This window comes from Arvicola amphibius, chromosome 2 (genome assembly GCF_903992535.2).
Source record: "Arvicola amphibius chromosome 2, mArvAmp1.2, whole genome shotgun sequence".
NCBI classification, from domain to species: domain Eukaryota; kingdom Metazoa; phylum Chordata; class Mammalia; order Rodentia; family Cricetidae; genus Arvicola; species Arvicola amphibius.
The window spans coordinates 160,276,204-160,292,394 of record NC_052048.2 but is presented as its reverse complement, the minus strand read 5'-3'; the positions used below and the strand labels follow the sequence as shown (position 1 = coordinate 160,292,394).

The 16,191-nt window shown below is 36.9% G+C and overlaps 1 protein-coding gene across 1 annotated transcript in view; it reads right to left on the bottom strand.

The window, feature by feature from the left end:
- Positions 1 to 3,102: 3,102 nt before the first annotated feature.
- Phf14 (PHD finger protein 14) overlaps positions 3,103 to 16,191 on the bottom strand; it is a 130,112-nt gene continuing 117,023 nt past the window's right edge. Inside the window, exon 18 of the mRNA XM_038319737.2 lies at positions 3,103 to 3,305. Coding sequence (XP_038175665.1) covers positions 3,231 to 3,305 — 75 coding nt within the window. The 3' untranslated portion in view covers positions 3,103 to 3,230. The remainder of the gene's footprint in view (positions 3,306 to 16,191) is intronic.

Here is a 16,191-nt window from a genome sequence, read left to right as displayed (position 1 = left end):
TCTACCATCTTGCTGGCCCATGAAAAAACTTTTTTAAAGAAACAGCATAAAGAATTTTGAATAAAGATATCACTTAAATAGAAATACTTAATGTGCCTACCAAATGGCTCTCCTTGTGTCTTTCACACTAACAGGCTACTTTATAAGATCAGGCATCAGTATTTTGATGCAAAAATTGAATCAACTTTGTTGATTTCTTGGAATGTCACAGAGAAACGACAGGTGTTTTCATAGTTGGTCCATTACACACAGGATTCTAATCTGGAGCATAAAAAATGGAGTACTTGTTATTTCCTCTAATTCACTTAAATAAAAGTCATAAAATAAATAAAAGCTGCCCAAGAGAGATGGCTCTGAGGTTAAGAGCATGTAACATTCTTGTAGAAAATAATTTGATTCCTAGCACCCATTTGATTGTTTCTCAATTGTATGCAACTCTAGCTCCATGGGATCTGACCTCTCTGACGCCAAAGGTTCTTGTTCTCACATTCACATATCCACACACAGACACAGTTAAAAATAATAAAAATAGATCTAAAAATAATAAAAATCCTAAGAAGTTGGCGCCAAGAGTTTTAGGTGAACTAGAAGGAAGAGAAACACATGTGGATCTAAAGAAGAGTAGTATTAGTGGCGATTGTGCAAAGACTGTGAGATTTGGGGGTAAGCCTGCTTGAGTTTAAACTCTCACTGTTAAATGCAGAGAACATAGCTTTGGCTCCTTTATTTCCCTTAAGCCTCACATTGAGCATTAGTAAAATGGGAAAGCAGCTGCATCAATCTCACATTCCCAGGACAGCTGCCTGCATAATCCCAAATCCTGCACTGTGCCTGCGAGTGTATGAGGCACCTATCATTACTCCACTCAGAATGACAGCCAAACGTGGTGGCATGACCCCACACTCCAGAGAGAGACAGGAAGCTCTCTGTAAATTCAAGACTAGTTTGGTATACACCGTAAACTACAAGACAGGCAGGATTACACAGAGAGACATTGTTTCAAAGCAAAACAAACAATAAACCAGTGACAATATTGATAAAACATCAATGTGTCAATATGGGTATCCTAAAATAGATCCATGTAGAGAAAAAAAATGTCCCAGTGATTTTGACATCGCTTACTTCAAACGCCGTGTGCAGACTCTTAGCTGCTTTCTCGGTCTTTGGCACAGTCTAGAGTCCACCCAGGGAGTCTGCTTTCTAAGTTTTAGTTGCTTTCCTGATCTCCCATCAGAGTAAAGGCTATCCTTCAGTGAACTTCTTAACTCCTTGCAGTTTTTCTCCATTTCCACTAACTTTATCACAGCTGCCAGCGCATCCTACTGTCACACATTCACTGAGCTCGTCAGATGCAGGTGATAAAATATGACTCTTGGGAAAAACACCCATTCCACTCTCACAGAGAGGACATTGTATGCTGGCATTCTCTTATAAGCCTCCCAAAGTTCTGCCCCTTAGTTTAAGCAACTCTGCCTTCAATAATCAAGCAAAGACACTGGCCAGAAATATTTGGTTCTGCAAACTGCTCCCTGCTGGAACTGGCAAATAACAGCTCAGAAGAGGAGAATGATACAGAAAACCCTAATGGAAATACGGATCAGAGATAGTCTGGAAGACTGTTAAGTCAAAGGAACACAAAGAGATGGTTTTTGAAATAGTTAAGAAGTTTGTATGGACAGATAAATAGGTCCTTATTAACTATTTTTTAAAAAGATTCTGTATGTGTGAGTGTATGTGTTTGAGTGTGTGTGTGTGTGTGTGTGTGTGTGTGTGTGTGTGTGTGTGTACGTACAGGAACTGAGGTGCCGTGGATGCCAGAAGTGTTGGATGCAGCTGTACGCCTCCTGACTTAGGTGCTGGGAACCAAACTCCAGTTTTCTATAAGAAGTAAGCATTCTTAACCATTGTCATCTCTCCAGTCCTCTTCTTAAATATTTTATGAATTAGAAATCATGGCACTCTATCTTCTACCAAGAACTGTTATACTACTTTTATCCTCTCTACAAATTAAGAATATCATATGGGCTGGGCAGCAGTGGCACATGCCTTTAATCCCGGCACTTGGGAGGCAGAAACAGGTCAATTTCTGTGAGTTCGAGGCTAGCGTGGACTACAGAATACGTTACAGGACAAGCTCCAAAGCTACAGAGAAACCCTGTCTAGAAGAGCCAGAAAAAAAACAAGAGTATCATGTGACAGTGGCTGGTTCTCCATGTTCCCATGCCCGAACGATTCCTATTCTCTTTTTAATTATGTTGTTGTCCTAGATAGTTTTATTGTCAGTTTAACATACAGACTCACCTGGGAAGAGGGAACCTCAACTAAGTAAGCACATAGATGACACTGGCATTAGCCATATCTGTGAGAGCTGCCTTGACTGACAGTGCAGGGTTCAGCCCACTGCTGGGTTGCACCAGCCTAGGCAGTTGGGCCCAGGACGTGTAAGAAAACTAGCTCAGAATAAGCTTGACAAGCAAGCTAGTAAGCTGTGTTCTTCCATGGCTTCTCTTCATTCAGTCCTGTCCTGGCTTCCCTCAATGATTTTGTAAGACCCAGAAGTGTAAGCTGAAGTGATCCCTTTCCCCCAACCCCAAAGTTGTTATTAGTTATGGTGATTATCATAGGAACAGAAAAGCCAATCAGAACACTGGGTTTTCTTTATTGACAGCTGGAATTCTGGTAAGGCCCTTTCTAAAGATGACAACAAACTTAATAAGAAGAGTAAGCACTCAGACATTTCATTTTTGCTATCCAGATGTGTTATATTAGGTCACAGGCAAAAGAAAATCCTGTTCTTGTATTTTGGACAATTTCTTCCTTTTAAAAGTATTTCAAAGGCTGTTATGGTGGCCCAACTATTTAGTCCCAACAATGGGGGCAGATGTAGGTAGATGTCTGTGAATTTGAGAGCAGCCTGGTCTACATAGGGAGCTCCAGGCCCACAAGGGCACACAATAAGACCATGTCTTAAAAGAACAAAAACTGAAAAACAAAACCTACCATCACCAAGAAAACAACAACAAAAATCACACAAAATGTATTTTGAAGGTTTGGCTTTTAAATCAAAGCTGAATTGTTTAAAAAAGAAGTATAAATTCCAAATACAAGCACCCACTTCAAGGACTTTATTGAGAACAGTTTTGCAAATTAGATTTTACAATTAACATTTTATAAACTAGAAATGTTATTTGTCTCAGCATGAGTTGTAAACTCTCTAGAACAGAAAGTTTTTATTTCTTTGCATTTTTCTGCTCCACGCTGAACTCTTGAGATGCATTTTTTCTTTCAGCTTCATTTTCATCTTCCTGCAAAATAAATTTTAGCAGACATGAAATTCTAAATTTCACAGAAGTTGTCAGTCCAACAATACATTTAAAAACAATGTCCTGTTCTGTTTTGATTCCAGAAACCTTAAGGAAAAGATTATATATCTATAAAGTTACTAACATATAATAATAGCACATGGTATTTTCTTCTCAATGTTGATTAAAACTTCCTGTCTGCCTTTCAAAGCAATCAATTTTATCCAGGCTTTAAAAATTACTTTCTGAACACCTGCTACTAACAGTGCTCTCTGTGGTAAGAGAACCAGTTAGCTTTCCTTTGCTCTTTGATAAAAAACAATAAATTTAACTTCTAAGACACTTTATGTGCTCCAGCATGGCATTTTGGTCTCATCTAGTATACTTTCTTGACAGGTCTGTCAATTTTCCAATTACTTGTACCACCATATGTTATCTGAAGATCAGTCAGTTCTAAAATAGGAAACATGGCACGTCATGCTGTAGACTGCTTACAATCTTCTACAGCTTCGACTCTAAATGGTGGCCCCATAATTCACATCAGTTCCAATGGCACATGGTGGATAATGAAGTGACATCATAATGTCTGCTACCACAGGAATGAAATGCACCATGTGGTTAATATTAAATGGTGACCTTCAAAGTATAAATAATGAGTATGGAATAATATTTCTTCCTATAATTGGCAACCTCTCTTACACATATTCCTTCAACAATGTCCAAGTACCAAACAGTCTTGCTTTCCTGTTACTTAAAATTTATCACATATGATCTTTCATTTTTATTAACTGAAATAAAAGTACGGCCTAAGCTATTACCGAGTTAATTAAAGCAGAGGCAGAAATTCTCAAGTATCTTTAAATAAAGTTAATACCAAAAATATAATCTTGTATCTCAGTATTTTAGAAAACTAAACTTAAGAAATCAAGTTACTTTTGAGTTCTTCTTAGTGTCAATGAAAACCAAAGTATATGCAATTGTTTTCTATGGGCAAAACAAACAAACACAACAAACAATAAATAACAAACTCTTTTCTACAATCAGTAAAGTGAAGAACGCATCCTCTATATTTTGTCTCTAGCCTCCTCTGTCAACCGGAGAAAAGTAGAGAAATTATCAATATTACCAACCATTGCGAAGCATTATAGATATACAAGACACCAGAAAAAAGATTTTAATATCATCTTGGTAATACAACTTTGTATATTTTTCGTAATTACTACTGTTTGTTATTTAACTTTCTTCCTAACTTATCTCTAATGAGTAGATCTTTTCCATCAAGCAACACCTGAAGAGGTATTATTAAATAGGAAGCTGCTTTCTTTAGATAAGAGTTCCCAGAAATTATATTATTGTTATATCCTATTCAAAATTCAATATTAGTTCTCTGCCTTCCATTGTCTTCTTGTAGTGGAACAGTGACAGTGGATAAAATCACTTGGGAAAGAGTTTGTTGCGGTTTGGATGAGAATGACTCCCACAGACTCTGTATGTTCGAATACTTTGTCCCAGTTGATGGAGTTCTTTGGGAAAGACTGGGAAGTGTGGTACTGTAGGAAGTGTGTCACTGGGGTAGCTTAGTGGTTTCAAAAGACTAGCCCCATCTCCTGTGTACCCTCTTTGCCTCCTTCTTGTGGACTAAGACGTGAACTCGGATGTTCATGCCACCACACCCTTGCTCTGCCGTCACACACTCTAACACGCTAAAACTCTAAGTCCAATGAAACGCTTCCTCTTCTAAGTGGCCCTGGTCATGCTGTTTTATCACAGGAATAGAAATGTAACTAAAGCAGTGGCAAAGCACTCTGTCAGGCAGCACCAAATCTGTCAAGACGCTCTCAAAGCAGGGCTTCTTCTTTATATTATAGTCTTACCATCTGTATGGGTACAGTTAACATACAACTGGAGTCTAATCAATGTTTCCTGAATTTTATGGAATATCTGAGTTTAAAAATAAGGTTGTATGAACTAATACATACTTTAAAAGGCATATTATCATTCCTTACTCTGGAGTAACACTCCAGCAATCTTGATTTACAGTAATAGCACTGATAAAAAAAAGAAAGCAAAAATGCATAAAGCAGTTTGTGTCAAAAATAGCCATACATTTTAGATTTATTTTACTTCTACATGTTTGAGTGTCCTGCATATATGTATGTGTACCACACTCACTCCTGTGTGCACAGAGGACAAAAGAGAGTGCTAAGTCTCCTAAGTCTGTAATTACCTAAGTCTCCTAAGACTGTAATTTCAGATGGTCGTCAACCATAAGGTAAATGCTAACAACAGAAGCCAGTTCCTTTGCAAGAGCAGTAAATGCTCTCAATCTCTGAGGCACTGTCCCAATCCCCAATACAGGCATTTTAAACTCTAACCTTTAAATTGAGAGACAAATGAAGACTTTATCATCTGAACAGTCGTACTAAGTTTGCACACCAATATGTTCGTTAATAAACTGTATCTAACTTTAGCAACTTTGACACTACTCTTTAACTCAAAATACAAATGTAAAGGGACTGTACAGGTGGCTCGGCAGTTAAGAACAGTTAGTGTATTACACTTGTAGTATGCTATGGGACAGTTCGCGAGTCGGGCAAGGGGCTAGAGATTGAAACACACACACACACACACACACACACACACAGGGAGAGGGAGAGGGAGAGGGAGAGGGAGAGGAAAGAATGCCCCCTTTATTGTCATCCAGGGCCATTTATATAGGACGCTCCCTGACTAATGGCCACACCCTAACTCTCAGGATTTTTCAGCTGCAAGCCCACCAGAAACCACTCCCCTGCTATCAGGAACTCATGAGGGTCTTGCGCCCAGAGCAGCTCCAAGAATAGGAAAACAAGTTTTTTACTCTGGCAGGCAAAGGGTCATAGAAAATTCAGGGTCTGAGGGTCTGCAGTTCCCAACAGAACACAGCATTTTCTTCCAGAATACCCAAGATCAGTTTTCTACTCCCTCATGGAGGCTTACAACCATCTGTAAGTTCAGTTTCAGCGGTTCCATCTGTTGCCCTCTTCTGCTCTCTGTGGGCACCAGAGACAAACATATACAAAAACACCCATGCACAAAAACAAATTAAATATACAGATGTAGAGATGTGGTAATGAGCCTGGGGAACCGCAAGTCTAGGAACTATCTATATATTTAATGTTTAGGAACTATAGGAGAATACTGTTAAATAAATGTTTGTAATTTCTATTAAATTACAAAGAGTTTTATATATATTTATATATATATATATATATATATATCACATAACAGAAGTAAAATTTCAACTTAACACATTAATACAACAGCAGACTTCTTTGGTTGTCTTTTCTAATCAGGAAGTACAGTTACAAAGTCATGTTTCTTCTAGCACTGCTTCCTGTTAGGACAGATACACAACTGTCTCCTCCCTTTCTCTATTCTGAAAATTTGCCTTTAAAATTTTGCCTTTTTATGTTTTTAATACACTTATATAACCATTACAAGCCTATCTATTTGTGATTTTATATCAATACAGCTGTGACTTAGGTGTAGCAAAGGATCATGGAGGGAAGGAAAAGACAAATTTAATTGCTGGGAGGTAACAATGAAATTGCTATATTATAACAGTATAAAAATAATAGTAATAGATTTTATCTTAAATAAAACCATTTCAGCTTGATCCTGTAAAGTTCTAATGGTACTGTCCTTTGGAAGTGTGTATATTTAACATTGTAGGCCAATTTTATAAGAACTTTATATATAGTTCAAGACTAACAAAATCATCCAGGCAACAGATCAAGTATCATTAATGAGTAAGTGCAGAACAAGTGAAACTGCGAAGGAAGGAAGGCGTACGGCACAGCACTTCCTCACTACTTGATAGGAATCGCAAGCAGACATTGCCTCTCGTGCCAGGGGTTTCACTGTGCTGAGCTAAGACATCTGCTTGTTTCCCAATGAAAGAAGACCCCTGCTACACGGATCATTTTCTTAGTGACAGTCCTGACAAGTTTGACATTTGTTTTGTGAAGGATCTCTGAAGCAACTGTCAAGAAAACATACCCTTTGGGGGTACTGGAAAGCAAAGGCATGCTCTTAACGTTTAAGCTTGTTATTCAAACTCCAGAAAACATATTGATTCCAATGACCTCGTAGTTCCTTTAATCAGATGTGGAGTTTCGAAAAGTGTACAGTCATTTGACAGTAACATCCATAACACTAAACAACTAAATATGTTTCAGTGGCCTCCTTATTTTTGGTTACTGTTTGTTTTTGTTGTTTGTTTTTATTGACAGGATGAAACGGAGGGGAGCCATCATTTCCAGGTACACCAGGGACATGTAATAATGGTCTAATGCTCTAGGTGGCAGAGAATGAAGAGTTACTGTGGAAGAGAAATATGTAAAAACATTTCTCATGTTTGTCAAAGGAAAATTTTTACTATTTACTGTATAGCACTTGCACGATTTCCTTCAAATGCTATTTAACTTGTGCCAATTATTTGGAATGGAGACTCCTAGTTCCCCTCACTGACAAATGCATTGGTTTTTTTTTTTTTTTTTTTTTTTTTGGACAATAGTTCAAAGACATTTTGTTAATTAATAAAACCTACTCACCTTCTTTTCTTTTCTTTTAACTCCAAGAAAAGGCCAATTATTTACTATCTGAAAATTTTTACTGCTCAATAAGTTTGTGAACTCAAGTTACAGTTTACAAATAAAGACATTAAGCTTACCTTGTTAATGGCCATGTTTTAAAGGTTTTCTTTTAAAAGTAAAATTATAGAAAAGAATCACAATTTCCTTGTTCTTTCTTTACATAAGTTTATAGCCAAAACCCCAGTAAATACCAAATCAGCCACACGATCAAGATCAATATCACCTACTTAGTATCACTACACCAATGTGATGCACCAAGAAGGGAACATGGCCTCCAGCCTGCAGGGCCTTTCCTTGAGCTAAGCATGTTAAAACAACTCAACAGCAGTCTGCAAAAACGCCAAGGTCGGGGGATGACAAAACTTTGAAGCATCACAATTACAGAAGTTTAAGGTGGCAAGTATTCCAGCGTGGAATACTGCACCTTAAAAGTACCAATGGGAAAATGAAAACATACCATAGGGTTGTCACTAAAATCATTGGGTGGTAACATTCTAGTTCTGGTAACTGAACAATGGGTACACAAGATAGAAACAGTTCACTTAACTGGAAAAAAAGAGCTCAGAATTGTCTGTCCTGTTATCTGTAAACTTAAAATGTTGTGAAGTAAAAACACTTAAATATTAAATAAATAGCTATTTGTTCTAAACTATAATATTAACTTAGTGTTTTAGATAAAAGTAGAGTATATAAAACATGGGAAAGATATTTTTAATGAGGAAAACAAAACAAAAACACAAACACCAAGACATCCACACCTCTATACTTAAAAAGCTAAAAATAACTTTTTCTTCCTATGGCTCTATAAAAAATTTCTTCACTAAGGACCCAAACTGCTATGTGATATTATTGTTTTATTTTATTGTCTGTGGGATTCTGTGCTTTCTTATATATCCACTGTGAGCAGAGGTTACTTTCCTAACTATAAAACATGTCTTTAATCAAGACATGTATCTTATATCTCTTACAGTTCGGCCATACAGAAAGAGTAAAATGAGTTGCTTTTCCTTTCCCAACCATGCTATTCACAGGAAGGATGCTTGCTGCTACTGCAGTTAATCCAAGTGAGGTGCAGACAAAGACTAACTTGAAATGTTTCTCTCTTGTTAAAAAAAATACTTTTATATAATATTTCTTTGACTAACCAGAGAATAGTTATTGAAATTGAACTTAAATTTATAATCACAAATATGTAAATGTTTTAATATGATGTGTTTTTAAAAGTAAGTTGTGTATCTTTTAAAGACATACTATTCTAAAAACTCACAGTAGCTAGAAGAATTAGCTTCTCTCAGAAGTGAGTCTATTTTCTGTCTGCTCAATGAAGAATGGTCAGGCTTGATAACATACACACAAACAAAAACAGACTCAGAAGGTTATATTAATATATATTTATACATACATATATACATGTGTTTGTATGTAACAACATAACAAAAACAAGGCTATCATCTTGAGATTAGTGGGGTATGGGAGGAATTAGAAAGAAGGTAGCTGGGGATAGGAGGAGGACAGAAGGGGAGAAAATGATGCAATTCTATTTCAATTAAAAACTTATTTTTAAAAAGTTTGTAGGCATAGGTGAAGAAAAGCAATACATCCACATTACTTCAAATTGCACTTAAACACCACTTTCTTTTATTAATTTCACGTAAGTTGTTATTATTGTGTTTATTTTGATGTAGTGGGGGGCATCCATTAGTTTTAACTCTCAACAGTATAGAAGACCTCAGTTTACTATAGCCAACATGCTAGTGCTGCACAATGAGGAAAAATTTATCTTAATAACTGGAAAAATACTGATGATAATGAAAATGTTTCAGCCAAAATGAACACACTGCATACTTCAGACTAACATTAATTAGAGCTTTTAATGCTTTACAATTCCACCATAATTCTTTAAATGGTGCATTTACCTCATAGTAATAAACACTTGGGTCATTAAGTAAAATGTAAAACGTGTGTGTTGTGCTACATTAAACAACCTTTGTCCCCTTTTCTGTACATCTGCATTCAGTTTTCCAATGCACTGAATAAGTAATTGAGGACTCTAATTACATTTCCTGACTTTGCATATTTGAGATTCTTATTTCATTCCATACAAAAGGCAATTAATCTACCATTTTACAACTGAATTCCAACTTTAGTGGGCCATGGTAGACACTGAAATGAACTTACAAGAAATGCTTAATTAAATTTACTGTAAGAAGTATATGGATTTTTCTTACGACAGAGCTGCATACTTAATTAAAAATTCTATGAACATACTATAAAATTAAAGTAACATTGGATGGTCTTAGTAAAAATCAGTTCAACTAAAACTGTCATTAAGAGAATGGAGGACTAGGGTAGAGCACTTGCCTAGCACATTGAACATCTCAAAAACAGATGGAATATTTTACTTCTGTGTTGGGAGCTATAGGTCCCTGGCCCCTTGACTTTCTTTGCCAGCAGCTGCTCTGAGCACGAGAGCCTGATGCACGCTGATGAGTCTGCAGCTGACAGATCCAGAGAGCTGGGCGTGGCTAAGGATTTCTATATAAGCTGCCCCCGAGCATAATAAAGTTTGACACCAGGCATTTGGCATTCTTGTATCAAGGATGACCCCTGTCCCTGTGTCTCTCCCCTTGTCCGAGTCTCTGACTCTCTGTGTTTCTCTATGTGTTTTTAAGTCTCCAGCTTAGTTCCTGGCTCACATATGGTCTTCTAGTGACACGGGAGCTACAGGACCATCAGGATTTTACAGGACTGGTCAAGTTTTTACACTTCTGTTCTTTATTTTTTCAAGAAAAAGACAGTAAAAGCATCATTTTACTCAACCTCACAAAAGTATATCCTTTATTTTAGCTACAAGTTAAACAGAAAAAGAGATGTAGGGCATTTCTAATTTCATTTCTGACAACACACTGAAACCTCTTTAAAGTACTTTTTGTACTCCTCTCTAATTTGTAACTTTGGAGCAGCCCTTGCAGAATAAGGTCCTCCTGTTATTTTTTCTTAATGGTAACTTTTTTTTTTTTATTAATTTTATTTTATTTTTTTTTTGTTTTTTTTTTCTCATGGTTTTTTTTTATATATATTTAAAAATTTCCATCTCCTTCCCTCCTCCTCCCCCCTCCCTCCCCTCCTCCTCCCCCTTCCCTCCCCTCCTTCTCCCCCTTCCCTCCCCTCCCCTCCACCCATACCTCCCCTCCCTCCCTCTCAAGGCCAAGGAGCCATCAGGGTTCCCCACTCTATGCTAAGACCAAGGTCCTCCCAACTCCCCCCAGGTCCAGGAAGGTGATCGACCAAGCTGAGAAGGCTCCCACAGAGCCCGTCCATGAAGAACAATCAGAGCCCAGAGCCATTGTCCTTTGCTTCTCAGTCAGCCCCCGCTGTTGGCCACACTCAGAGAGACGGGTTTGGTCGCATGATCCATCAGTCCCATTCCAACTGGAGTTGGTGATCTCCCATTAGTTCTGTCCCACCGTCTCCATGAGTGAACGCACCCCTCTCGTTCCTGACTTTCTCCCTCATGTTCTCGCTCCTTCTGCTCCTCATCGGGACCTTGGGAGCTCAGTCCAGTGCTCCAATGTGGGGCTCAGTCACCTTCCCCATCTGTCGCCAGCTGGAGGTTCCCTCACGGTCCTGACTTTCTTTCTCATGTTCTCTCTAATGGTAACTTTTGATGGCAGAAGCATGGGACAGTTAAAAAAGACTCTGAACTTTTCCTATGTGATGTGGTACCAAGAAGGAATCTGACTTGCCAGGGAAGAAAAGCTCTAAGAATTGGAGCACCCATCTAAGGAGGTACAATTTAAACTGAAGGAAATGAATTTTCAGTCAGTGGAAGCTACCGATCCAACATAAGTAGGAGAAAGAAAGAAAATGGTATGAAATAATAGCAATTAAGCTACAGAAGACTCTTCATGAGCATAAGCCCAATTTCCTAAAAATCAGACAAAAAACCATCACAACTTTAAATGTAAGCATTTTAATATTTGATTTTTTGAGAATTTCATACATGAGTACCATATCTGTATCATATTCACCCCACTTCTATCCCTTCTAAATCCTATGTTCTCCCCTATTCCCTCTCATATTCATGCCATCTTCTATAATTATTTGTCTCTGTCTCCTGTCTCTGTCTCTCTCACATACACACACACACACACACTGAGTCCTTTAGCAGTGTTACTCAGGTGTATGTGTGTTTAGAGATAATCTACTTCAATATTTTAAATTCCTTAAATATTGTTATCTATCGAAGTCAGATAACTGTAAATATTTTATACGATAATTCTGATGTTAAAGAACAACTTTGTATCTAAGTAATTAAATAGTCAACTAAGAGGTTTTATCTGTTTGAAAACTCATAAACAATCTCAATTCAGAATTTCTTTAGTATACAATGCCTTTATTAAATATTTAATTTACTCATTGCAAAAGCTACACGTCACACTCAAAGATAGTTCTCCGCTAATCTGTAACTGTGATATGTATGGAAAATCTCTTTCACTTTTTTACATTTCTCCTTAGTCACCAAGTAATTACAGCTAAAATGTTTCCAAGGCTGCTTCAGTGCATAATAGTTACAGTGTCAAGACTGGGAAATCAATTTCTTCTCTAGACTTGAACTGTCTGGGGACTTAAAAGAAAACAACTCTTTGGATTGTCTTCCACATATAAAGGATTTGAAACTCCTTTCTGAAAAGGAAATATGGTAACTTCCTAATGGAAAAACCTCACAAATACCATGCCAACTGAGTGAGGATAGTCAGGTTAGCATCACGAGGAATGCACAGGCTATATCCCAATGCCTCACCCTGAGAGTGACGGTCACACAGGCCAGAGACTTCTCATTAACATACAACTTGCCTAATCAAGAGAACATACTTGAAAAACACAAATGGAAGCCATGTAGTGGTGGTGCAGGCCTTTAATCTTAGCACTAAGGAGGCAGAAGCAGGTGGATCTCTGTGAGTTTGAGACCAGCCTGGTCTACAGTGAGTTCTAGGACAGCCAGTACTACACAGAAAAACCCTGCCTAGAAAAAAAAAAGATGCACATGAAAAGACAATGTACAAAATAACTGAGTGTCAAAGTCACGGGGAAGGGTGGATTGGGGAGCCATCACCAAATGGAAGAGATTAACAAGATCCAACTGAGGATACAAAAGTGAGCCTTGACTGAACCTTGTCTAGAGAAAAAAAAAGACAAGTGGCAACACTGGAAAAATCTAATAAACACCAACATTTACTTCTGAGGACTGTGCTAAGGTGTCTGTATTATGGCTGGTAACTCTTCTCTAAGTTGTTCACAAGGAGCTGGGCAAAAACATAGGAACTCTCTATACTACTTTTACAACTAAAGGCAAATGAACGGCAAACACTGTGAAGTAAAGATAGTTTGATCTTAAGTTACTATCGAAGGGGCTGGTGAGATGGCTCAGTGGTTAAGAGCACTGTTCCTCCAGAGGACTCGGGTTCAATTCCCAGCACCCACATGGCAGCTTGCAGCTGTCTATAGCTCCAGTTCAAGAGAATCTGACATCATTATACCAATGCACATGAAATAAAGTTAAATAAAGTTTAAAAAAAATCTCATAGTTTAAAAAAAAAAAAAGTTACTATCGAAATAACACCTAGGGCAAATCCTCCTAGAGATGCCCATGCCCAAATGGGTGTGCCTTACTCTTTCTCTAACTCCTCTCTTTCTAATAACATCTGTATTTAAAATGTCCTCACAAAACTCTTAACTCTGCCTCAAAGACAACTTGGGAGTAGTCAGTAATGAATAATGAAGCTTAGGCATCTACACAGTATCAACAACACTACACTACAAATTGGTAGTTACTTCCTGCCAGAAAATTAAAGTTACTGAGTAATATTTTACCAATGAAACACACTGTCATATGTTTTATTTCTTAAAGTTTAAAACATGGTTCAACTATATTGTAAAACATGTAACACAATCATGTTTTATTATCAACTATATTTTCTGTGGCTAGCAGATATTCACACTAATAATGATATTTTACTTTAATACCTTGAATGGAGTATTTCAAAATGCCTATTATACAGAGGAAAAGAGACACTTAAACACAGTAACAGCCTCTACATTATTTGAAAATGCTGGCAGCCAACTGCTAAAAACCCATCTTTCCTTTTTGTTGCTGCTAACTTACAGACAAGATTCGTATTGATTAAATATGGTTCTCATTTTAGAAGAATCTGGAATATATTTTAACCATATTGTATCATGTAGGGGAAGTCAGGTTTTTAATGATTGATATGGTACAAAGTTTGGCTATGATATAAAAAATATACAATTTTCTCTCTCCAAAGATCAGTTTCATGAATCTTCAAGCCATTTCTCAATCTAACATAAACTGCTCCTTTATTAAGACAAACTCAACTTCAATGGCTAAACCTTTAGAAATAAACATATTAGGAAGCAAATTATAAAAACTTTAGTCTCAAATGATCTGACTAAATTGTCTCAAATATACTTATTTCACTTGAGTGATATTTTCTCCAGAGTGAGTCCATTAATCTTCATTGTTTTATTAGAAATTAATAGCTCATTAGATTTCCAAGTAACATATCTCCTATGGCACATTAACTTTTTATGGAATAAAAAGAGGATATTGTACTTCAAGAAAAAAATCTGCTATAGTGGCACTTTATTATCAGGACAAATTTATTAGTTCTATTTTTATCTCCTGGATTTACAGATTATCTCTTTGCTACTGAGTTGCTTTAAAATTAAACTTTAAAATCATTTGTTTTAAGTTGTTACTATAATGAACTCATCTATGGTATGTATTTAATTGGTTCACAAATGTAGGCCAGTTGGCAAGATTCGAAGTACTTCTAAAGCTTATGTGACAATGCATCATTTAACCAATGGTTTCTATAAGCAGCTAATGATTCTATTGGTATAAAGTACTTCTCAAAGTTTTATAATCTAGAATATAAGATAAAGAAAATATTATTCCATGCAATGAAACTTTCAAATATCTCATTTGAAAAGAAAGGTATGTAAGCCATCTGTACAGCAATCCCTGATCAAATAACTATGTGATGACACTGTGCTGAACAAACAAAACAAAAAAAAAAAAACAAAAAAATCCCAAAAGTCCCCATCTACACAGTCCCCATTCTTTGCTTTTTTAGTTTCAGCAACATGAGTATCATAACTGTAGCAATAGCTGCCGACTCTGAACCATAGCAGAAAACCAAAAGAATCATAATAAAGTCACTTCTGATATGCCTGGGTGGCTGATAAGTTATGATTTATATCTCTTATATTTACTCAAACTTTCTTTTAGCATAAAATTATGTCTCCAGTCCTAAGCAACATATAAGAGACCTTTTATATTGGGTTTACAGCTTTCAGCTTGAGGAAAAAAGGAAAACAAGTCATGGCATTGATCTGAACAGAGTAAGCTGACTGCAATTACTGTAAGAACATATTTCGGCATCTCATTTTGGCTTTATAAAAAACTCTTATGTCGTGAACAATGACCACTTGTGATATGGGATTCCCCTCTGTATGCTGTGAATAGCACTGATTAATAAAGAAACTATCTTAGGCCTGCACAAGGCAGAACTTAGGTAGGCAGGAAAAACTAAACTGAATGCTGGGAGAAAGAAGGTGGAGTCAGAGAGTAGCTATGTAGTCCCACTGGAGACAGACGCCAGAACTTTACAGCCACAGCATCATGGAAATACAGAAATTAACGGATATGGGTTAATTTAAGATATGAGTTAGCCAGAAGCACGCTAATAAGTAGTCAAGGTCTACTGTAGGGATTCTCAAATATTTATTATAAAATGCTGTAAGTTGGCATAAATAAACTGTACTGTCATAAACACCTGCAGATACATTATTTTAATAACTTAATGTATTAGGGAAAAATTAGGTTCAGGACTGAAGATATGGCTCTACAGTTAACAGCACAGACTGTTCTCTCAGTGGACCCTGTGTTCAATTCCCAGCAGCCACATAAGCAGCTCACAACCTAACACTCTAGTTTCAGGGGTTCTGATGCCCTCCTCTAGTCTCTAAGGGACTGCACTCATGTAGACACACAGGCAGGAAAAATGCCCACATATATGAGATCATAACTTTTAAAAAAGAAAAAAACAATTTCAACTCATTCAAGAGTGTCTCTGCGTCTTTAAAAATTAATCTTGGTATACAATATGTACTAATTCTAATGTATCCAACCGAAATAAAAAAGAGTAAAATGGAAAAATGCTTAATGT